The 17649-nt window shown below is 48.0% G+C and overlaps 1 protein-coding gene across 1 annotated transcript in view; it reads left to right on the forward strand.

The window, feature by feature from the left end:
• The window catches only part of LDLRAD4 (low density lipoprotein receptor class A domain containing 4), a 276397-nt gene that overhangs the window by 170847 nt on the left and 87901 nt on the right, over positions 1-17649 (forward strand). The window contains 1 exon segment of the mRNA XM_059039880.2: positions 2078-2218. Coding sequence (XP_058895863.1) covers positions 2078-2218 — 141 coding nt within the window.

The raw sequence follows: 17649 nt of genomic DNA on the forward strand, positions 1-17649 counted from the left end.
TCATATGAGGTCATACGTTTATTCAACAAACAGGTGACTCACCAAGGGCCCGTTCCTCGCTGGGCAGAGGTCTCACTGTGAGGGACACACAGAAGGAAAATGGGTCCTCGGAAGGAGTGAGTACGTGTGTTAGTTGCTGCTCACATTTACAAAAGTTTGTGTTGTAGTCCTTTGAAGAGGGCTTGCTCTTTCATCTCTGTGTTTCTGTGTCTATGGGCCTGGCACTGAACACAGAAGGAGCTAAAATACTGGTTGTGTGAATAACTGAATCACATAATTCATTTCCTTGAAAATATTTTGTTACTCTAGACAGGGTCTCCTTTAAACAAGCTGAGATCAGAGTGAAGTGTGGATGTGGTTTCATTTCTGCGCTCGTTTAAAGTTCCACATGAACTTGAACATGGGAGTTTAACCTGGGATCCTTTCAAACCGCAGTGGTGCTTAACTTTTTACTTGGAGTTTGATTCAGTTTAGGTTAGTGTTCCCTTCTTTCCAATCACCGTTTCAACATCAGGAGTACTGTTTTTGGCTAATGTCCTTTTCATGTTGGGTAGTAATCCAAACTCCAATATTTCTTTTGGAAAGGAAGATAAATTCTTTCCTTGACGTCCATTTTCTCCATTAAGTTAAAAAAAAAAAAAGTCACTTCATTAATGTAATTTCAAGCAGCTGGATTTGAGTCTGTGCCACTTATGGCAGCAGAGTTGGGCTTCAGCAGAGCTCCTGACGTGTGGCCTGGTTCACAGTCAGCACACGGAGTTTTCACCTGGACGTTGCAGCCAGTCACCAGCTGTGGATGTGCATTTTGGGGGTGTTCACGTGTGGGTCTGAACTAGCTCAGGGCTTTGGTTGTTGTCTCTTTCTAGACTCTGTTAGGAAGATGTGAACACAGAATTGTGATGGCACTTTCATACTGGGTTGCAGAAATACTGAGGATTTAAGTTGTCTCTTTACTGCAGATAAGGGGTTCTCTTTGCAGCCCCTCTGTGTCGTTAGCATAGTGGGTGGAGGTCTTGTGTGCTGATGTCTAGCCTTTTATTATTTATTTGAACAATGGAATTTTAGAGTGGAAAGGACCTGCCACCCATGTTCTAGACAGACAAAACCAAGGAGAAATGAAGAGGCTGTGATGGTCAGTGTCAGTGGGGGTCCTGGTCGCTTTCTGTGAGGTTTTTTCTACTGGCTGCTCACTGAGTGGGATGTCCTGTGTGAATCCCACCAGCTTCTGTGGGTGCTCCTAGGGAAAAGCTCTTGGTCAGAATTAGGGTGATACTCAATGTAAGATATACATAGATGTTTATGCACTCATGTGTATGTAATTATGTAATTTCCTTTATCCTTAATTGCGTAAATTTATAGTAATGTGTTAAGTTTGCAAATTTATTTTGTCTTATAAAAGTAAATTCCATTTTCAAATACTGATTTGCACAGGTTGCAGACATCCCATGCTCAGTGAAGCCTACAGGCATTGGGTTGGGCTCCATCCTGTTCTTTAAGTCACTTACAGGGCCCTTGGTACAGATGCTTCTCAGCGGAGGGCACACATTGTGTTCCCATGTTTTATGTTATAAAGTCAGTGCTGCCCCTGCCTGGTAATAAACCTGGTTCTTCTTAGGCATGAGATGAACGAACACCAGTGAGGTTAAATGTTTTTCCCAGAGCCTCACAACACCCAGTGACAAGTTGGAAATAAAATGTATGAGCCTCCTTTTCTCCAGCCTGAGCTCCTGAGTCCTGCTGCCGCCCGGGCTGCTGCTGCACTAGCTCCCTCATCCTTGGTGGTGGGGAAAACCGCCAAGGATTTTTTCAAGCAAAGGAAGAGTCCCATAGTCATGACTTGCTGGGCACATCATGTTACTATTTTGTGGGTCAGAGGCATGGGGTGAGTGAGGTATGGCAGGCCCCGAGTGCCCCTGAGCTCTTACCGGAAGAGTCCCTGTCTGCATTCTGTTCCCTGGGCTCTCCAGGTAGACTGAGTGCCCAGACCATCACGGCAGACAGATAGGGAAGGAGAAGTAGCAGCTGAAGAGCATCAGGCTGGCATTGACAACTGCATGCTTTATATTGTGCTTTTCAGAGTGCAAATTCACCTGCACCAGCGGGCAATGCTTGTATCTTGGTTCACTGGTCTGTAACCAACAGAACGACTGTGGGGACAACAGTGATGAAGAAAACTGTCTCCTGGTGACTGAACATCCACCTCCGGGCATCTTCAGCTGTAAGTCCCTCCCACTCACCTTGGTATCATTCAGTTGGGTTGTGTTTGGGGATGGTTAGGAGGCAGCGACCTGGGGAAGTGCGAAGGATGTTGTTTTTTGGTTAAGAGAAGAGGTTTGCATTTTCACAAAGGGAATGTTTTCTTTTAGGATAGAAATATGGTGTGTCTGAGAGTCAGAAGTTCCTTCCACTTTGAGCGGCCTGTGTTTTGGGAGAGGCTTTCTACTGCTTATCTTAGAAGCACTGACTGATCCCAAGAAATAATATATTGACTTAGTATTCTTCATACTGGTTTTGTAGAATTTTTTAGAGTAATTTTAAACAATAATTTAAAAATAATTTTAAATAAGCAAAGAAAGGTACATAGAGAGTCCACAATTAAACATGTAATTAAAATAAGAAAATAGAAAAAGTTTATATGGGAATTTTTAAAAAGGTTGTGATGATGTGTTTTTCTATTTGATATTGGACGGAAAGCAGCCTGAGTGAGATGTTTCCCTGTGTGAATCCCCAGACTGAGGCTGTGAGCATTTCTTGAACTGGAAGAAGGGGAAATCTGAGTACAAAGTTCATTCATTTTTGTTCTCATGGCTTTTATGAAGAGGAAGGAGCAAGAAGGAGGTTTGGAAACACTGCTGAACTTCTCTTAGGGAAAACTTCTCGTAGGGAAGTGGCTTGTTGCCTCCTGTGTTTCCTGGGCTGAGGGAAGCAGGTTGAGGTCACGGATGTTTTACAGTACTGACCCTCGTCAGGGGTCTTCCCACTGAGATCATCTCAGGAAACGTGGCTTCTCCCCACTTTTACTGACATTATTGTAAGAAGTTACATTTGTTTTTATTTACAGATTCTAAAATTTTTGTTCTAGAGATCAGACTACGTAACACTGATCCTATAATGTGAAATGGGAGGGGATTTTAAAAGAGAAGCAGTTTTCTCTATTCCCACTGTGTTTTTATGTTGGGGGAAAGCTGTGAGTTTTAAGCCTGCTCCTTATTCCTGCTAAATCGGGAGTCTAATTGTGCTGTCGTTTCTGTTGTGTCAGTTTGCATTTTCTTATATTGAGCGTTCTTATAGAGTCCCATCTCGATACTTTGAGAAGACAGTTTAAGGTGAGCTGTGTGCTTTCTTGGTGTTTAGTCCATGTGCTTCCTCCGGCGGTGTTTTCTGCAGTAGCCTTTGTGGTCATCAACACTGTAATTTGCTCAGTATGCCTGCCTAGACCCAAGGGAGGAAGGGACCCCTCAGTGAGCCATGCCTGCCGTGGCCCTGTCCAGCAGCTCTGAGCCTCATCTGCATGGGGGGCATGAGGATTAAGTGGGATGGTCCACAGGAAGCACTTAAGAGTCTGGCTGGTACCGAGCACTTGATACAGGCCAGTCAGCCTCAAGCCTGGGTCTTAGAAGAAGAGCAGAGTGGAGGCAGCATCTCACTTGTGTTCTCTAGACTTGAGTAACGTACACACTTACACAACAGATGGTGGGTAGGACATCAGGACCCTCCGTGGGGTCTTGCCCGGTTGGAGCTCCTGTGAAAAGCAGGCAGGACACACCTCTGGCCTCTGCCCAGGGACACTTCCCGGGGGTGTTTCCCCTTCATGTAGGTCCTGCCACTGCTGCAGTCCTGTGGTGTCCCTTCCTCCCAGCCTCTCCCCCTTTCTCATCAGTATTTCCTGGTTTATAAAGCAGATTTCCAGATATCTTTTCCATTCATTTAAAAAAATGTGAACGCTTTAATTTTGCTTAGAAGCCAGGTGAAGCAGTTACATCTGTAAATGGCTCAGCATTGCCCAGGGAGCTCCGAGAGTTTGTATAGTTGATTTACAATGTTGTGTTAATTTCTGCTGTACAGTAAAGTGATTCAGTTGTACATATATATATATTCTTTTCCATTACTGTTTCTCACAGGATATTGAATATAGTTCCCTGTGCTGTACAGTAAGACCTTGTTGTTTATCTTTTTTATATATAGTAGTTTGTATCCTAATAGAGGAATCTTAAGATCCTGTTGGCAAACTGTTGGTCCCTAGTGTTCAGATGTAACTAGGCTTGTGCCCTTGTAGCCAAAATGGGAGGCTGTTTACAATGTGCTGTCTTTTAAGAAGATTGGAAAGTCAGGAGACACAATGACAGAGAGCAGGATGAGGGCTGTGGCTTCAGGTTAACCTGGGCTCTAGTTCTAGCTTAAGGAAGCAACTGAACCCCTTTAAGGCTTAGTTTCTCTGTCTACAAAATAAGAATAATTTCTGCCATATAAGGTTGCTATGAGGATTTACATGAAATAACACACATGAAGAGTGCAGTCTGCATCATCGTCTCATTGCTGTCTTTGTCCCTGCTTGCCGTGTGGGACGTCTTGGGGAGGGGACCTCCGTGACTGCTGCCGTCTGTCTGCATGGCAGAGCCTCCTTCAGCTGGAGCGTGGGTTCCAGGCATCCACAGGCGAGTTTATCCTCAGAGGTTCTGGGCATTTCCAACCTCCTCTGCCCCTGCGGAAGGCCTGCTGGGGAGCTGCCAGCTGAAGGGGGCTTGCTGGGCCTGGCCCACAGTCCTCACTCCCCTGCTGGCTCAGGGTCCGCTCATCATATATGGGTTTGCTATGGCTGCTCTGTCCTCTGTGCTGCTGGAGGGTGATCGGGTACCGAATGACTGCACTCTCCTTCCCTTGGTCTGCCAAGCAAGAGCACAGAGCAAAGGCTGTTCTACTCCCCCTCAGCTGCCCGGCAGGGCTTGGATGCTCTCCACTTGGGAGGGGGTCTTCAGGGCCCACCAGCTTACGGCTGCAGCAGGCATACCTCTGTTGGGGGTGCCACTTCCTCCCTGCCTTGGGAACTTGGAATATTACAGGACTTCTTGTCTATAGACTGATGCATTCTAAGAAAACAAAGAGTGCTTTCTCCGTATTCCTGTCTAAGAACAATAGTCATTTACTTGATCTGCTTTGTATACCCAAGTAAGGGAAACACTCAGTGTTCTGCTCTTTGATTGTACTTAGGTTCAAGCAGGGTGGAATCAGTTTTCTACCTGTGTTGTTGGCTGTGGGCATGCACCCTGGCTCAGGTGTCTTGGTCCTCTCTCTCATTTCATATTTTCTAAAATTTAGAATGAATTAAGGTTAGAAAGAAAATGTCACTGTCATTTGTGAAGGCAGCAATGCTAATGATAATAGAAGCCCTTATAGTAGCTGTAAGAAACCTTTCCTTCCTGAGTGGTCTCACTGCTTCTCTGCCTTGCTGATCCATGACCTGAGGTGAGGCCCTGGTTCTGTGGGCCACGAGGCCCTGCACAGATGTGGGGAAGGGGCTGTGCCGAGTGTTTCACGGGGAAAGCGTCTTGCTGGTTCATCTTTTTACAGAAGAGGGAAATGCTGTGGCCAGCTTTATCCATGTCTTTTCTCTTCCTCCATCAAAACATTGTACTTCTGAGGGACTTCCCTGGTGGCGCAGTGGTTAAGAATCCACCTGGCAATGCAGGGGACACGGGTTCGAGCCCTGGTCCGGGAAGATCCCACATGCTGCGGAGCAACTAAGCCCGTGCGCCACAACTGCTGAGCCCGTGCTCTAGAGCCCGCGAGCCACAACTACTGAAGCCCGCGTACCCAGAGCCCATGCTCTGCAACAAGAGAAGCCACCTCAATGAGAAGTCCATGCACCGCAATGAAGAGTAGCCCCCGCTCGCAGCAACTAGAGAAAGCCCGTGCGCAGCAACGAAGACCCAATGAAGCCCCCCCCCAAATTGTACTTCTGAGCACTAAAAATACAAATTATGGGGAAAAATTATTATTTATACAAATAAAATTACGCAAATTATTATATTTACAGATACAGTTTGTAAATGCCTTCTTTGGTCATTGTACCAAGCATTCTGGGGAATGCAGGACAACAGATCCTGTTATCAAGGTGCTTGACAGTCAGCTTGGGGAACCGAAAGACACTCATACAAAGATGACTCAACATGAACACAGGCTACCAAGCTGAGTGGTCCCAGCAATTCATGGTCCAGGAGTCCACAGAGAACCGTTCTGCTGGGACGTGGTCACGGTGGCTTCGCAGAGGAGGCGTGCTGGGTGTCAGGGCCAAGGACGGTGGAGTGTGGGTGAGCGAGGCCTTGGCGGGTGGCTGGAGGCAGAGAGCAAGCCAGTCACGCCACACCTCCTGCTCTTGTCACTGAAGGGACAGACCTTGGGTCCCCAGCTGCACAGCTTGCCTGTCGCCTGGCCCTGCGCACTGGGCTTTGGCTCTGCAAACCCACTACCCTTTGAAGCCCCTGTGCCACATCTTGTTGGCGGGAGCAGTTTCCCTGGCTTCTGAGAAGCAGGCATTGAGCAGCCTTGGAGGAACCATGTGCTTTGAAGGCGTTGGCAAGAGCAGGCCTTCCTCAGTCACTGCTCAGGAGTCATGCCCTGGAGCTGGGGAGCACAGAGGGGTCCCTGCGACAGCTTCACCTCTAGTGAATGAGGTGGTCCGACATGGGGGTGTGTGTGGGAGGAGAGGGTGGCACTCTCACCATTACTGGTGGCTCTTTGCTTCTTTCTTCATTGGTGGCCTAGTAAACCTGAATCTCAAAGTCAGATGAGCTGATGCTAATAAAGTTCCCCGATTCAGCCAGGATTTTAAATTCAGGACTTTTCAGGAGGAAGCTGGGTTTTTTTCCCCAGGGCTGTTTAGGGTAATAACAACCAAATAAGATAAATTCAGCACATTAAAATCTGAGGTGAGTGTCTTTCTTCCCAAACCAGCTCTCCAGCTCTTCCCACCTTCGTCAGTTTCTTCCAAAGAGACTGGCACTCTCCTTGTCACCGAGCTGTGCTCCCCTCTGCCCCATGTCTGGCTGTCTGCTCCCCACCTCCCCTGGACTTTATTCCTTCATCCCTCACTCAGCTTTGTCAAGATAGAGTCGACACACAGCACTGTGAGTTCAAGGTGTCAGCGTGACATCTTGAGTCACATGCAGTGTATAGAGACATCCGCACAGCAAGTCACTGAACATCAGCACTGTGTATTTGGGACCATGTTCATAACCATGTAGAAACCTATTCACAGCCAGGCTTCACAGAGACCGGACCTTTATTTTTTCTGTTTATTTCATTAATGATAATTCTCTAATAACATTCATATTCCTCCAGCTGTCTTATAAATTGTTTTGTTCTGTTTACAGTTTGTTTGAAGCAGTATCCAAAGGGGCCCTAAGCATTGTTCCAGGATGCTGTGCTGTCCCCTGAAGAGTGTTTCCTATCTGCGCCACGCACCCCGCCCCCCCGCACCGCCGTGATCTGGGTGGAAGGTCTGGACTGTCTGGTGGCAGTGTCTCACGCTCCAGATTGTGCCCTGCTTCTCCAGGACGTGTGCTCACCGCCCCTCAGGCTTCCTGTCTGTCAGTGGTCAGGTCTCCAAGTTTGGGGAGGCTCAGGTGTGACTGAAGCCACTCTGAGGTCCTGCTGTTCACATCGTGGGGCTCGTCCTGTTATGTGATTATCATCAGATATTGGGGGGTTGCAAAGCAGTCATGACCTAATTCTGCCCTTCTTTCTCCATTTACTAGTGGGGATACTTCTATAATGAGAAACTCCCATTTACTATGTGATTACCAGGAAGTGGATCTCATAATGCATTAGTTTTCTTAATAACGAGAAGGTTCCCTCTAGCGCTTCAGAGGTGATCAGTGTCATTCTGAACGGATGAATTAAAATATCTAGTTGAGTACACGGAACCTTTTTAGGAACAACTTCTGCTGCACTTGGGTGTGACCAGCTCCCAGGTTTTGTCACCTAGTCCAAGCTCGCTCTGCTCACTGCATGACAGGCCAGTAAATTGGGAGACGAGGTGTTGAGGCAAGGAATACGACTTTATTCGGACAGCCGGCAGACAGAGAAGATGACAGACTAGTGTGTCTGAAAAACCATCTTATCGGGGTTTGGATGCCAGTTTCTTTCATAGCACAGAGAGGGGGAGGAGATGAGGAAGTAAAGTAAAAAGGCCATAAGTTTTGCAAATATCCCCTGGAATGGCCAGCCTCGAGGAGGGAATGTGTTAATTTCTTCTTTCTTGCAGCCATCCACAGGTGGACAGGGTCCAAATGCTTCCCTGAACAAAGGCACTTTGGTTTAACATTAAGGCAGAGGGGCAGGGTTCCCTGAGGCAAGCCACTGTGTATAGACATTATCCATTTTTTTTAACATCTTTATTGGAGTATAATTGCTTTACAATGGTGTGTTAGTTTCTGCTTTATAACAGAGTGAATCAGCTATACATATACATATATCCCCATAGCTCCTCCCTCTTGTGTCTCCCTCGCACCCTCCCTATCCCACCCCTCTAGGTGGTTACAAAGCACGGAGCTGAGCTCCCCTTGCTATGTGGCTGCTTCCCACTAGCTATCTATTTTACATTTGGTAGTGTATATATGTCCATGCCACTCTCTCACTTCATCACAGCTTACCCTTCCCGCTCCCCATGTCCTCAAGTCCATTCTCTAGTAGGTCTGCTAGACAGTATCCTTTTAGTGAACAAAAGCAGCGGGCAGCAAAGGTTAAAGTAAAAGAAACAGATCCAGGATGGAGTCAGGATTGGCTCCTCCCTTTTCCAGTTTTATCTAGGATTCTGTGATTCTCAGTGGCCTGTTAAACTTCAAGGAAGTGAGACTCCAGGAGTGCAGGGTCCTGTCCCCCAGCACCAAGGGTCTCACCAGCCGCTCTGTCACCTCCCCTGGCTGATCTTTCCTTCTCCTCCAGGCCCCTCACCTTCACCTTCCTCCCTCTGACTTCCCCAAGTGCCTTCTGACCGCCTGTGCCTTTGAGCCCACTGCCTGCTGCTGCATCGGCCTCGCAGACCCAAGGGCAACTTGGCCTCTGTTAGCGAGGGCCCCCAGCAGCCCTAAGGTCCCTGCCGTTCTGGGGTGGAGCCCTCCCCTGCCCTCCCCTGTGCTTGCCCTGGCCGGGCCTGCCCTGTCCCTTTCCCTCCCAGTGCAGCTCAGCTCGCCCCAACCCATCGTCTCCAGCCCCTTCTTACTCACCACTGCTCTCCCCTGGATGCTTTTGCTGGGTTGCTTGTTCACGGCCAGATCCCATGGATTTTTTTTTTCCCCCCATTTCTTCTCTTTCTGGCCTTTTCTCCATAGTCGATAAGGTTGATCATCTCCTCTTTGAGATTCTCTGTTCCCTTATGGTCCAGTTCTCCCTGGACACCTCCAGCTGCTCCTTCTCTGTGGTGGCTCCTCTGTCCGCCAGGTTCCAGCCTGGTCCTTGCCCTTGTCTGTGGAATTCTAGACACCACTTGGCATCAAAGCCATGCCCGTATTCTTATCTCCAGCCCAGACGAAGTATCCAACTCTGCTTGTAAGGCTTCTCCCAAACGTCTCCAACTCCTGAGCATTCAAAGCTGAACCAGTTATTTCTTCCTCCACCCCCAGACCAGATAGTTCTTTAGGTATTTTCTGTCTTAGTGTTTTGCCAGTTACATCAGGTTGGTCAGTTTCCTGATCCCCTATCCCTTGCCAGAAATAAATTTTCCTGCTTGGAACCCTACAACATCTTGTGTCCCTCTTAAGGTGTTGACTGTTCTGCTTCATCATCACATGTGGACAAGAATGATTTCAGGTGTTAAGCTCTTTGAAGACAGGGGCTATGCTCACATCTTTGGAAGCCCTGACACTCCTAACGTAGCACGGACTGTACATGTCGGCACTTGAAAAGGATCTGTTGAATTGAATTGAAAACCATTTATCCTTCCTCTGCTACTGCCCAGCAAGCTGTCAGCATGGCCCTTAGTTGAACAGTGACTACAAGGGTTTCAGCTGTAGCCTTAGTGCCTCCCATAGTACGTGGCATATATAGTATACATTGCATGGCATATATAGTATACAGTGTGTGGCCCTATAAATATGTGCTGAGTGAATGGATGAATGTGATTTTTTTTTTTTTTTACTTTATGTTTTTTCAGTTGGCTATATATCTATCTTTAAACAGCTTTTGTGGTATAATTGACACACAGTAAAGTGCACATATTTAGCAATTACAATTTGGTAAGTTTTACATAGGAATATACCCATGAAACCATCACAGATTAACCATGGTGTGTCCATCTGCCCAACATGTTTGTCACTCCCCTGTGGTCCCTTCCTGTCTTACCTCCCTGTCTGCACCCCAGGCGACCACTGATGGATTGGTGTCTCTATAGATTGATTTGTATTTTCTAGAGTTTATATAACTGGAATCATAATGTGCGCACTCTTCTGTTTGGTTTCTTTCATACAGCATAATTATTTTGATTTTCCTCTGTGTTATATGCATCAATAGATTAGAGATTATGTAGAATTGCTATTATTTCTTCTTCAAATATTTTATAAAATACACCATTGAAGCCATCTGGGCTTAGGATTTTCTTTGTACAAATGCTTTTAACTGCAAATTTTATTTCTATATTAGCTATAGGGCTCTGTTCCTACTTGATAAGCTTTTTAAAAATTAAAGAAAATTTTTTTATGCAAGTATAGTTGGTTTACAATATTGTGTTAGTTTCAGGTGTACAGCATAGTGAAATCAGTATTTTTGCAGATTATTGAATGTGATTATTTTTGAAAACTCAAGTCGGACCAGAGGATGAAAAAAAACTTGTGTTTTGCATGGCCTAGTGCCCTGCAAGTAGACCTGGAGGGTGAGAATACTTATTCAGCCCTGGCAGCCTGCGTGATAGGACACAGAGAGAGGGGATATAAGGTCTGTTCCCCAAATTGTCTGTCATTACAGTGTATATTGGTTACCGCCAACACCCAAACTCACTGGAGTATGTCCCTACTCTAGTTGGGGTTCATTCTGTGGCCACCAGTGTGGCAGGATGCCCTGTGCTCTACTGGGGTTTCGGTTTCCCAGTGCAGAGCCCCTGGGAGACAAGCCCTCCTGGGGCACAGGAAGGGCTGGTTTGTGCAGGGCCCAGAGGAGACTTGACTAGATTAGGTGTGCATGCACTGGCACGTGTGAGTGCGCTGCCTGTCGCGTCAGTGACCTGGTCAGTCTACCAGCGCAGGTCCCGCTTCCTGCCAGTGTGTCCCCGGGATCAGCTTTGTACTGCTGCTGGCTGTGCTGTAAACAGCCCTGCAAATGGTGCTGGGCCTGCAGTTTGTTCCAACTAGAAAGTCCAAGATGAGGCCCTGAGTTACAGTCTGTAGTCCCCACTCACTGATTGTGGCTTTAGGCAAGTTGCTTAACCTCCTTACACCTTGATTTTTCTCTTTTGTGAAACGAAGACAATAATAGTATTGGTATCTCCCTCAAAGGATTGTTCTAAGAATTTAGTAAAATAGTTTACGTAAAGCAGTTAGAATAATGCCTTGCACGTAGTAAGTTGCAGGCACCATGTCTCTTCTCCCAAAAATACTTAAATGTGTATTTCCTAAGAAAAAGACATTCTCTTCCATAACCATAGTATAGTTACCAAAGCCCAGAAAATGTAACGTTGACACAGTACTACTTTCTGACAGACAGTCCACATTAAACTTGCTGTTGTCCTCAATCTTGTCTTTCGAAGTAGTTCGTGTTTCTCAGCAAAGGCCCCGTGGAAGAGTAGCCCATATGCTGCTGCGGAGGGCGCTGTGCTGGGCCAGCCCTCCACTCCCTCCCCATCTTAAATGTTGACAGCTGGGCGCCAGGACGCACCAGCCGGCGCTTCACTCGTTGCTGCTTCCCACTCATCTCATCACCACTTACCGAAAGCAAAGCAGCAACATGGCTGTACTTCTCTGATGATTAGCAGTGCAAGGAGTTTATCTGAAGGCCTGTGGCTTCTTAGGATGGGGATGAGGTGGGCAGAGAGCTGCCATTTGCTGAGTGCCGGCTGTTTACATGCATCATGTCATTTATCTCAAAACCTAGAAATCTAGAAAGGTTGCCTAGGGAACAGTGCCCAGAGAGGTTAAGTATTTATTCAGGGTCACCCAGCTAGAACATGTTGAAGCGAGGAACTAAATTCAGGCTGTGGTTTTTGTTTGTTTGTTTTTGCTTCTAGGTGTTTGTTTTTTCATGATTTTTTTTAGTTGGATAAGGATTTACGCATCAGTTTTTAAAGGTTTGTAGGGTGGAGATCAAGCAAACAATGTATGATTATGAAGGCCCATAGAAGTGAGGGCTCCAAGAGCAATTGTTTATATGGCAGTTTTTAATTGATATATAGACACGATGGTAATCTTCGTTTCATCCTGGATTTTCAAGTAGATTCCAAAATATTAACCCAGGATCCCTACTGTATCAGGGATCATTGGTTTTGTTGAGTTCCTTCAGGTTTCCTCTACAAATTGATGGAGTAATTAATCCCTGCTTCAGTTCCGCCCAGCTGTGTCCTATATATATATATGACCTGCAGGAAGTCAGTTCTCCTTTCCGTTTTCCTTTCTGATCAGGAGGGTGGAAATGTGAACATGGGAGCTGGTGGGATCCATTGAACAGGGTGCCTCCATTTCTGCCACTGCTTACTCCCCTTCACCTGCTGTGAGCACAGACCCCCCCCCTCTTGGCCAGATGTGGGCTGTTAGCCCTGTACCCCTGATACATCACCACGACTTGTGAGCTCTATGGCCCCTCAGATGCCCTCAGTGGATCACACTCCGATATGGTCTCCACAGGGAGGGTGGGATGGTCTCCCAGTGCGTTGTGTTGCCCCAGGGCAGGGATGTTGGTGGGGTGGCTCCTGCCTTGGTCAAGGCCAGTTATAGAGGCTGCTCGCCTTGAACCAAGCTGTTCTGCACAGCAGTGTGTGTTCTTTTGACAGGGCTGCCCACCCCTTTTTCAACTTAAAGAATCCATGGCAAAACAATTACTGGCTTGTGTGTAAATGACCCAGGATGGCATTTAAACAAGGTCAGGGTGCAGCAGCTTCCCTGCTGCCCACAGAGGGGCAGGCTCACCCTCCTCCTTCATGCCAGAAGGGCCCCTCCCTGCCTGCCCCTTTGGTTTGTGCCTCTGTTTCTCCAAGACGGTTTTCTGTCAATTAAAATCTTGTAAGGTCTTGGAAGGCAACTCTGCTTTTTCAAATAAACAAAGGCAGAGAACAAATGGGAGGGAGTTTCAGTAAACCCTAGGCTTCCTTTCCTCCTGCTGTGACACTAAATTTACTGGATAAAAACAACCTCTTAGATTTACATTTTGATTCTGTTACTGCTTTCATGTGTATGGGGCTGTCCCACTTCAGATGAAATTTATCCACTTCTTTAAATATTTAGTAGTCTAGCGTGGATGTTAATGAAAGTCTGGCAGTGCTATTTTGAGAACTGCAACAATGATAGTAATTTTCAGTGTCAGATTCCTGCTTTGCAAAGGGAGAGCGGGCGGGAGGCGCGGCTTCAGTTCTAATAGAGTTTGCCGTCCGCGGGCCTGCCAGACAGATGGGTCATGAATACTGTCTAGACGGCCCTGCCTGAGCGGAACCCGGTCTCTGAGGACACGCACTGAGACGCCGGCTTAAGTAACGGGAAAGTCAGGGCAGGCCCTCGTGTAATCAGACAGAAATCAATGCGAGCCTGCTTCCTGGGGGAGGGGGATGCAGTGTCGGGGGAGAGAAGAGGCCCTCTCTTTCGGATCAGTTTTCGTACAAACTCAACTAATATCAGGCATTAGGGAGAGCGTGAAGGGAAAGGTGTAAGTGGATGGTGCTGTTGATTTAGACTGCGCTCTGCCGCTGCAGGACGCCGAGTGAGCTCACCCAGACACGCCCTGCCCTGGACGGTGGGATGCAGACGAGGGACTGGATCTGTCATGTGTGTTGCTGAGCCTGGTGCTGCTCCAGTTGACACCGTGTGTCCTGACTGTTCATTTCCAGGATTTAGCCTCTTAATTAGGGAGGGTTTTAGAGACTCACCTGGCATGCTTTCTTTTCTGATGAATCTCTGAGAACTTTCCAGAGCTGGCTTTTGTGACCGACCACTCTGCTAATGGTGCTGGAGGCAGGGAGGTGGAGCCCTCGTGAGCACCCACTCGGCTGCACCCTGAGACACGGCACCTTCCGATGGTCGCTTTGCTCAGTGTTTCCCCAGTGCCAGGAGTGGGGTTTATGTGATGTAAGTAGTGACTTTCTACCCACGAAAACTCACAGTCTGAATGGGGCGGGGGCGGGGTGGGTCTGTGCTCTCAGGATGAAGTTATGGGGGGAGGGGCACTGACAGGTGGAGCAGATGCAGCTCAGCTGGGAGGGGCCTCGTTGTTGGACTCCATGTCCTTAGTCATGTATTTGCCTCAGAAAAATTACCCAAAAGGGTCTGTAGTAAAGTTTGGAAGGGACCCTCTTTGAGGAACTGCAGAAATAGAGCTGAGATTCAGTCATCACAGCATGTGTCCTGTCCTGCAGAAGGTACCCCCCCGCAGGCCCAACCACAGAATCAGCCACCCGGCTTGGAGCTCTTTTAGTTACGTCTCAGAGCAGACGCCAGCGTAGGCTTTTGGTTTGGAAAAAACTCTCAGCAACCTAAGTTTAGCAATAATCATTTTTTCACTCCTTCATCCATTCTTGTCAAGTCCTAAGAGCTAACAGCAGCGGGAAAGCTAGGTGGTCTTTGCTTCTTCCTGCCTGGGAAGAAAAAGGAAATCAAAGATGAAAACTAATCATGAAGCACAGGATCCCTGGAAAAGAAGGAATGAGCTCTTGTGTTCAGGAGCTGGAGCCACAGGCAGCAAGTGAGCTGACTTCCCAGAATGGCTCTTAGAATTGTCTTCTGAGTCGTCCCGAAGGCATAGCCATCTCTCAGAGACGCTTCGCCCTTCCCTGAATCTCTTGCCTGCTGTCCCGTCAGCTACATGTTGGGCATAAATTCTCCCCGCTTTGGACAAGCTGCAAAGAGCGCTCATCGTGGCATCTGGGTGCCATGCGGGGTGTGATGCCAGCTGACGACAGCCTGGGTGTCTGGAGAGTGAACCACAACACCTCTTGGTTCTGTTCACGTCATCAGAAGAGCAGAACATCGTCTGCCCGTGTCAGGGGCCCCCGAGATTTCCTGGGGGGACTTGGCTGGAACAGTGAGGTGTGTTTCCCCTCTTTGGGAAGAGGCCTCACCCTCACATTGGCAGCACCTGTTTCTGAAGGGATGCCTGGGCGTGTTGCCTCCTTATCTTTATCCCTTCATCTTCACTGGGGCTTTGGGCTTCCTTTATTCACTTATTCTAAAAAATGGGAGAAAAAGGAACTTGAGCTACCCTCTGACCCTTTTCTCCTTAGATCCCTGGGGGAACCCAGGTGTTGTTCCTGGGAACGTGCTCAGACCAGCAGCCTCTCTATCCATGAGGGTTGGAAGCAGGTGGCTCTCCCTGTCTTGGGAGGTGTGGGCGGCTGAGCCAGGCAAGGACAGTGATATACCTTCTGCGACTTGATTCAGGTCTATGTCTGTGACTTGATATCGTTTCCACAGAAGGACAACCAAGAAAATACAGCCCCTTCCTGTTATGTGTGCTTGGAAGATAGAAATGCCGAGTGTTGTCTGCTTCTTGCGGAGGAGACTTGCATGAATCCAAGTTCTTAAAGACCAGTCTGACCTTAAAAAATGGAGAGGGTTGGGCTTCCCTGGTGGCGCAGTGGTTGAGAATCCGCCTGCCGATGCAGGAGACACGGGTTCGTGCCCTGGTCCGGGAAGATCCCACATGCCGCGGAGCAGCTAAGCCCGTGAGCCATGGCCGCTGAGCCTGTGCGTCCGGAGCCTGTGCTCCGCAACGGGAGAGGCCACAACAGTGAGAGGCCCGCATACCGCAAAAAAAAAAAAAAAAAAATGGAGAGGGTTTTAAAGATGTCCCAGGGCACCTGCAACCCCACAAGGCCACAGGAGCCATGGCTGCTGCCTCCTCAGGCCCTTGTGGCTCTGTGTTCGTTCTCATGTCAGGACATTTAACCTGGAGTAACAGGGACTGATGGACAGTGCAGGTAACTTCTCCCAGAAAAACCAGGTGCCAGGACTGATTAATTTTCAGAACAGGACACAGGGGGCTGGTGAGTGTTCTAGAGAAAATGTGTTTGGGGTGGTTACTCATAGAAAATGGTACCCTAAGTAGTAGCAACACATCCTTTTGGGGGTGTATTTCATGGAGAATATTTTTGTGAGTGTTGAGCATGTGATGGGCACAGGGTGCAGAGTATGGGGGGGGTGCAGGGGTACAGGATGTGGTGTCCATCTAGTGGTAAACTGGTGTCCTTGAGAAGGTCCATAGAGGTTTGGGGCAATTTCTCCAGTGCCAAGTGTGGGACAGCACTGGCACGTGGGTGCCCAGGGCAGACCCATCGTGGGTGGGGGCCTTGGAGAACTCTCTTTCCTGAGCAGCCTGGCAGGTGGGGGAATGGTCACGAAAAGCCAGCTTGCTTGGAGGTCAGGGCTGATTTTAAGGAGCATTACTAGAAAGGTAGATTGGGGCCAGATTACAGAAAGCCAGTATGTTGGGCCAAGTAGTTTTTATTCTCTATTCTGAAGGAAGTCATTGAAGGGTTTTGAGTAGGAGAGTGAGGCTGTGAGACAAGGCAGTTATACCCATGCAGGTCCTGAGAGAGCACCTAGCTCTGAGCCCCACCTTATAGGCAAGGAAACCTTATAGACGAACAGAGGGGGGGGCCCTGGAAGGACCCTGCCTTGTCCACAGAGCAGGTGGCCTTCAGGTGAACTTGAAGTCGCCATCTGAGACACTACAGGGAAGGTAAAGGGGGGAGGGGTCTGGCTTTTCAACAGGTTTTGAAAAGAGTCTTACTGCTGTGATTGTTATGATTATGTAAAAAAAGAAGAAAAAAGAGTTTGAAGGAATGGGTGTGAAAGCACATCAGGAGTTGAATAGATAGGTAGTCAGAGCTGCCCCAGCTGGGAGGGGTCCCCCCCCCACAGCCCGCGCCCCCCCCCCCCCATTCGGGGGTCTCACTGCTGGGGAGGGAGGGAGGGGAGTGTGGTTATTTCAGGGTGGAGGCCGTGGAGTGGAGTCACTGGAGGGTGATCCAGCCTCCGAGGGGAGAGGCCTGATTCCGGGAAACTCGTTAAGACACTCAGCTCATGGGCTGGGGGGTCGAACAGAGCCACCAGGGAGCTGGGGTCTGGGGTCTGGGGTTACCATTCAGCCAGGGCTGGGAGTTGGAGAAACACAGTCAGAACAGTCAAAAGTCTTGGTTGTACTTTGCAGCTTGCTTTAAATTTTTTAAAACATCAGCTTTATTGAGGTATAGTTGACAAAATTGGAAGATGTTTAACGTGTACATTGTGGTGATTTGATATATGTACCCATTGTGAAAGGATTCCCACCACCTAGTAAATTATCACATCTATCACCTCACATATTTACCGCTTTTGTCCTTTTTTTTTTTGGTGAGAATATTTAAGTTCTACTCTTAGCAAAAATTTCATTTGTACAACAGTGTTGCCACCTATAGTCACCGAGTTGTACGATAGGTCCTCAGACCTTGTTCATCTTACAGCCGGATGTTACCAGTTAGTTCCT

The sequence above is a fragment of the Kogia breviceps genome, chromosome 15, assembly GCF_026419965.1.
Source record: "Kogia breviceps isolate mKogBre1 chromosome 15, mKogBre1 haplotype 1, whole genome shotgun sequence".
Lineage (NCBI taxonomy): Eukaryota > Metazoa > Chordata > Mammalia > Artiodactyla > Physeteridae > Kogia > Kogia breviceps.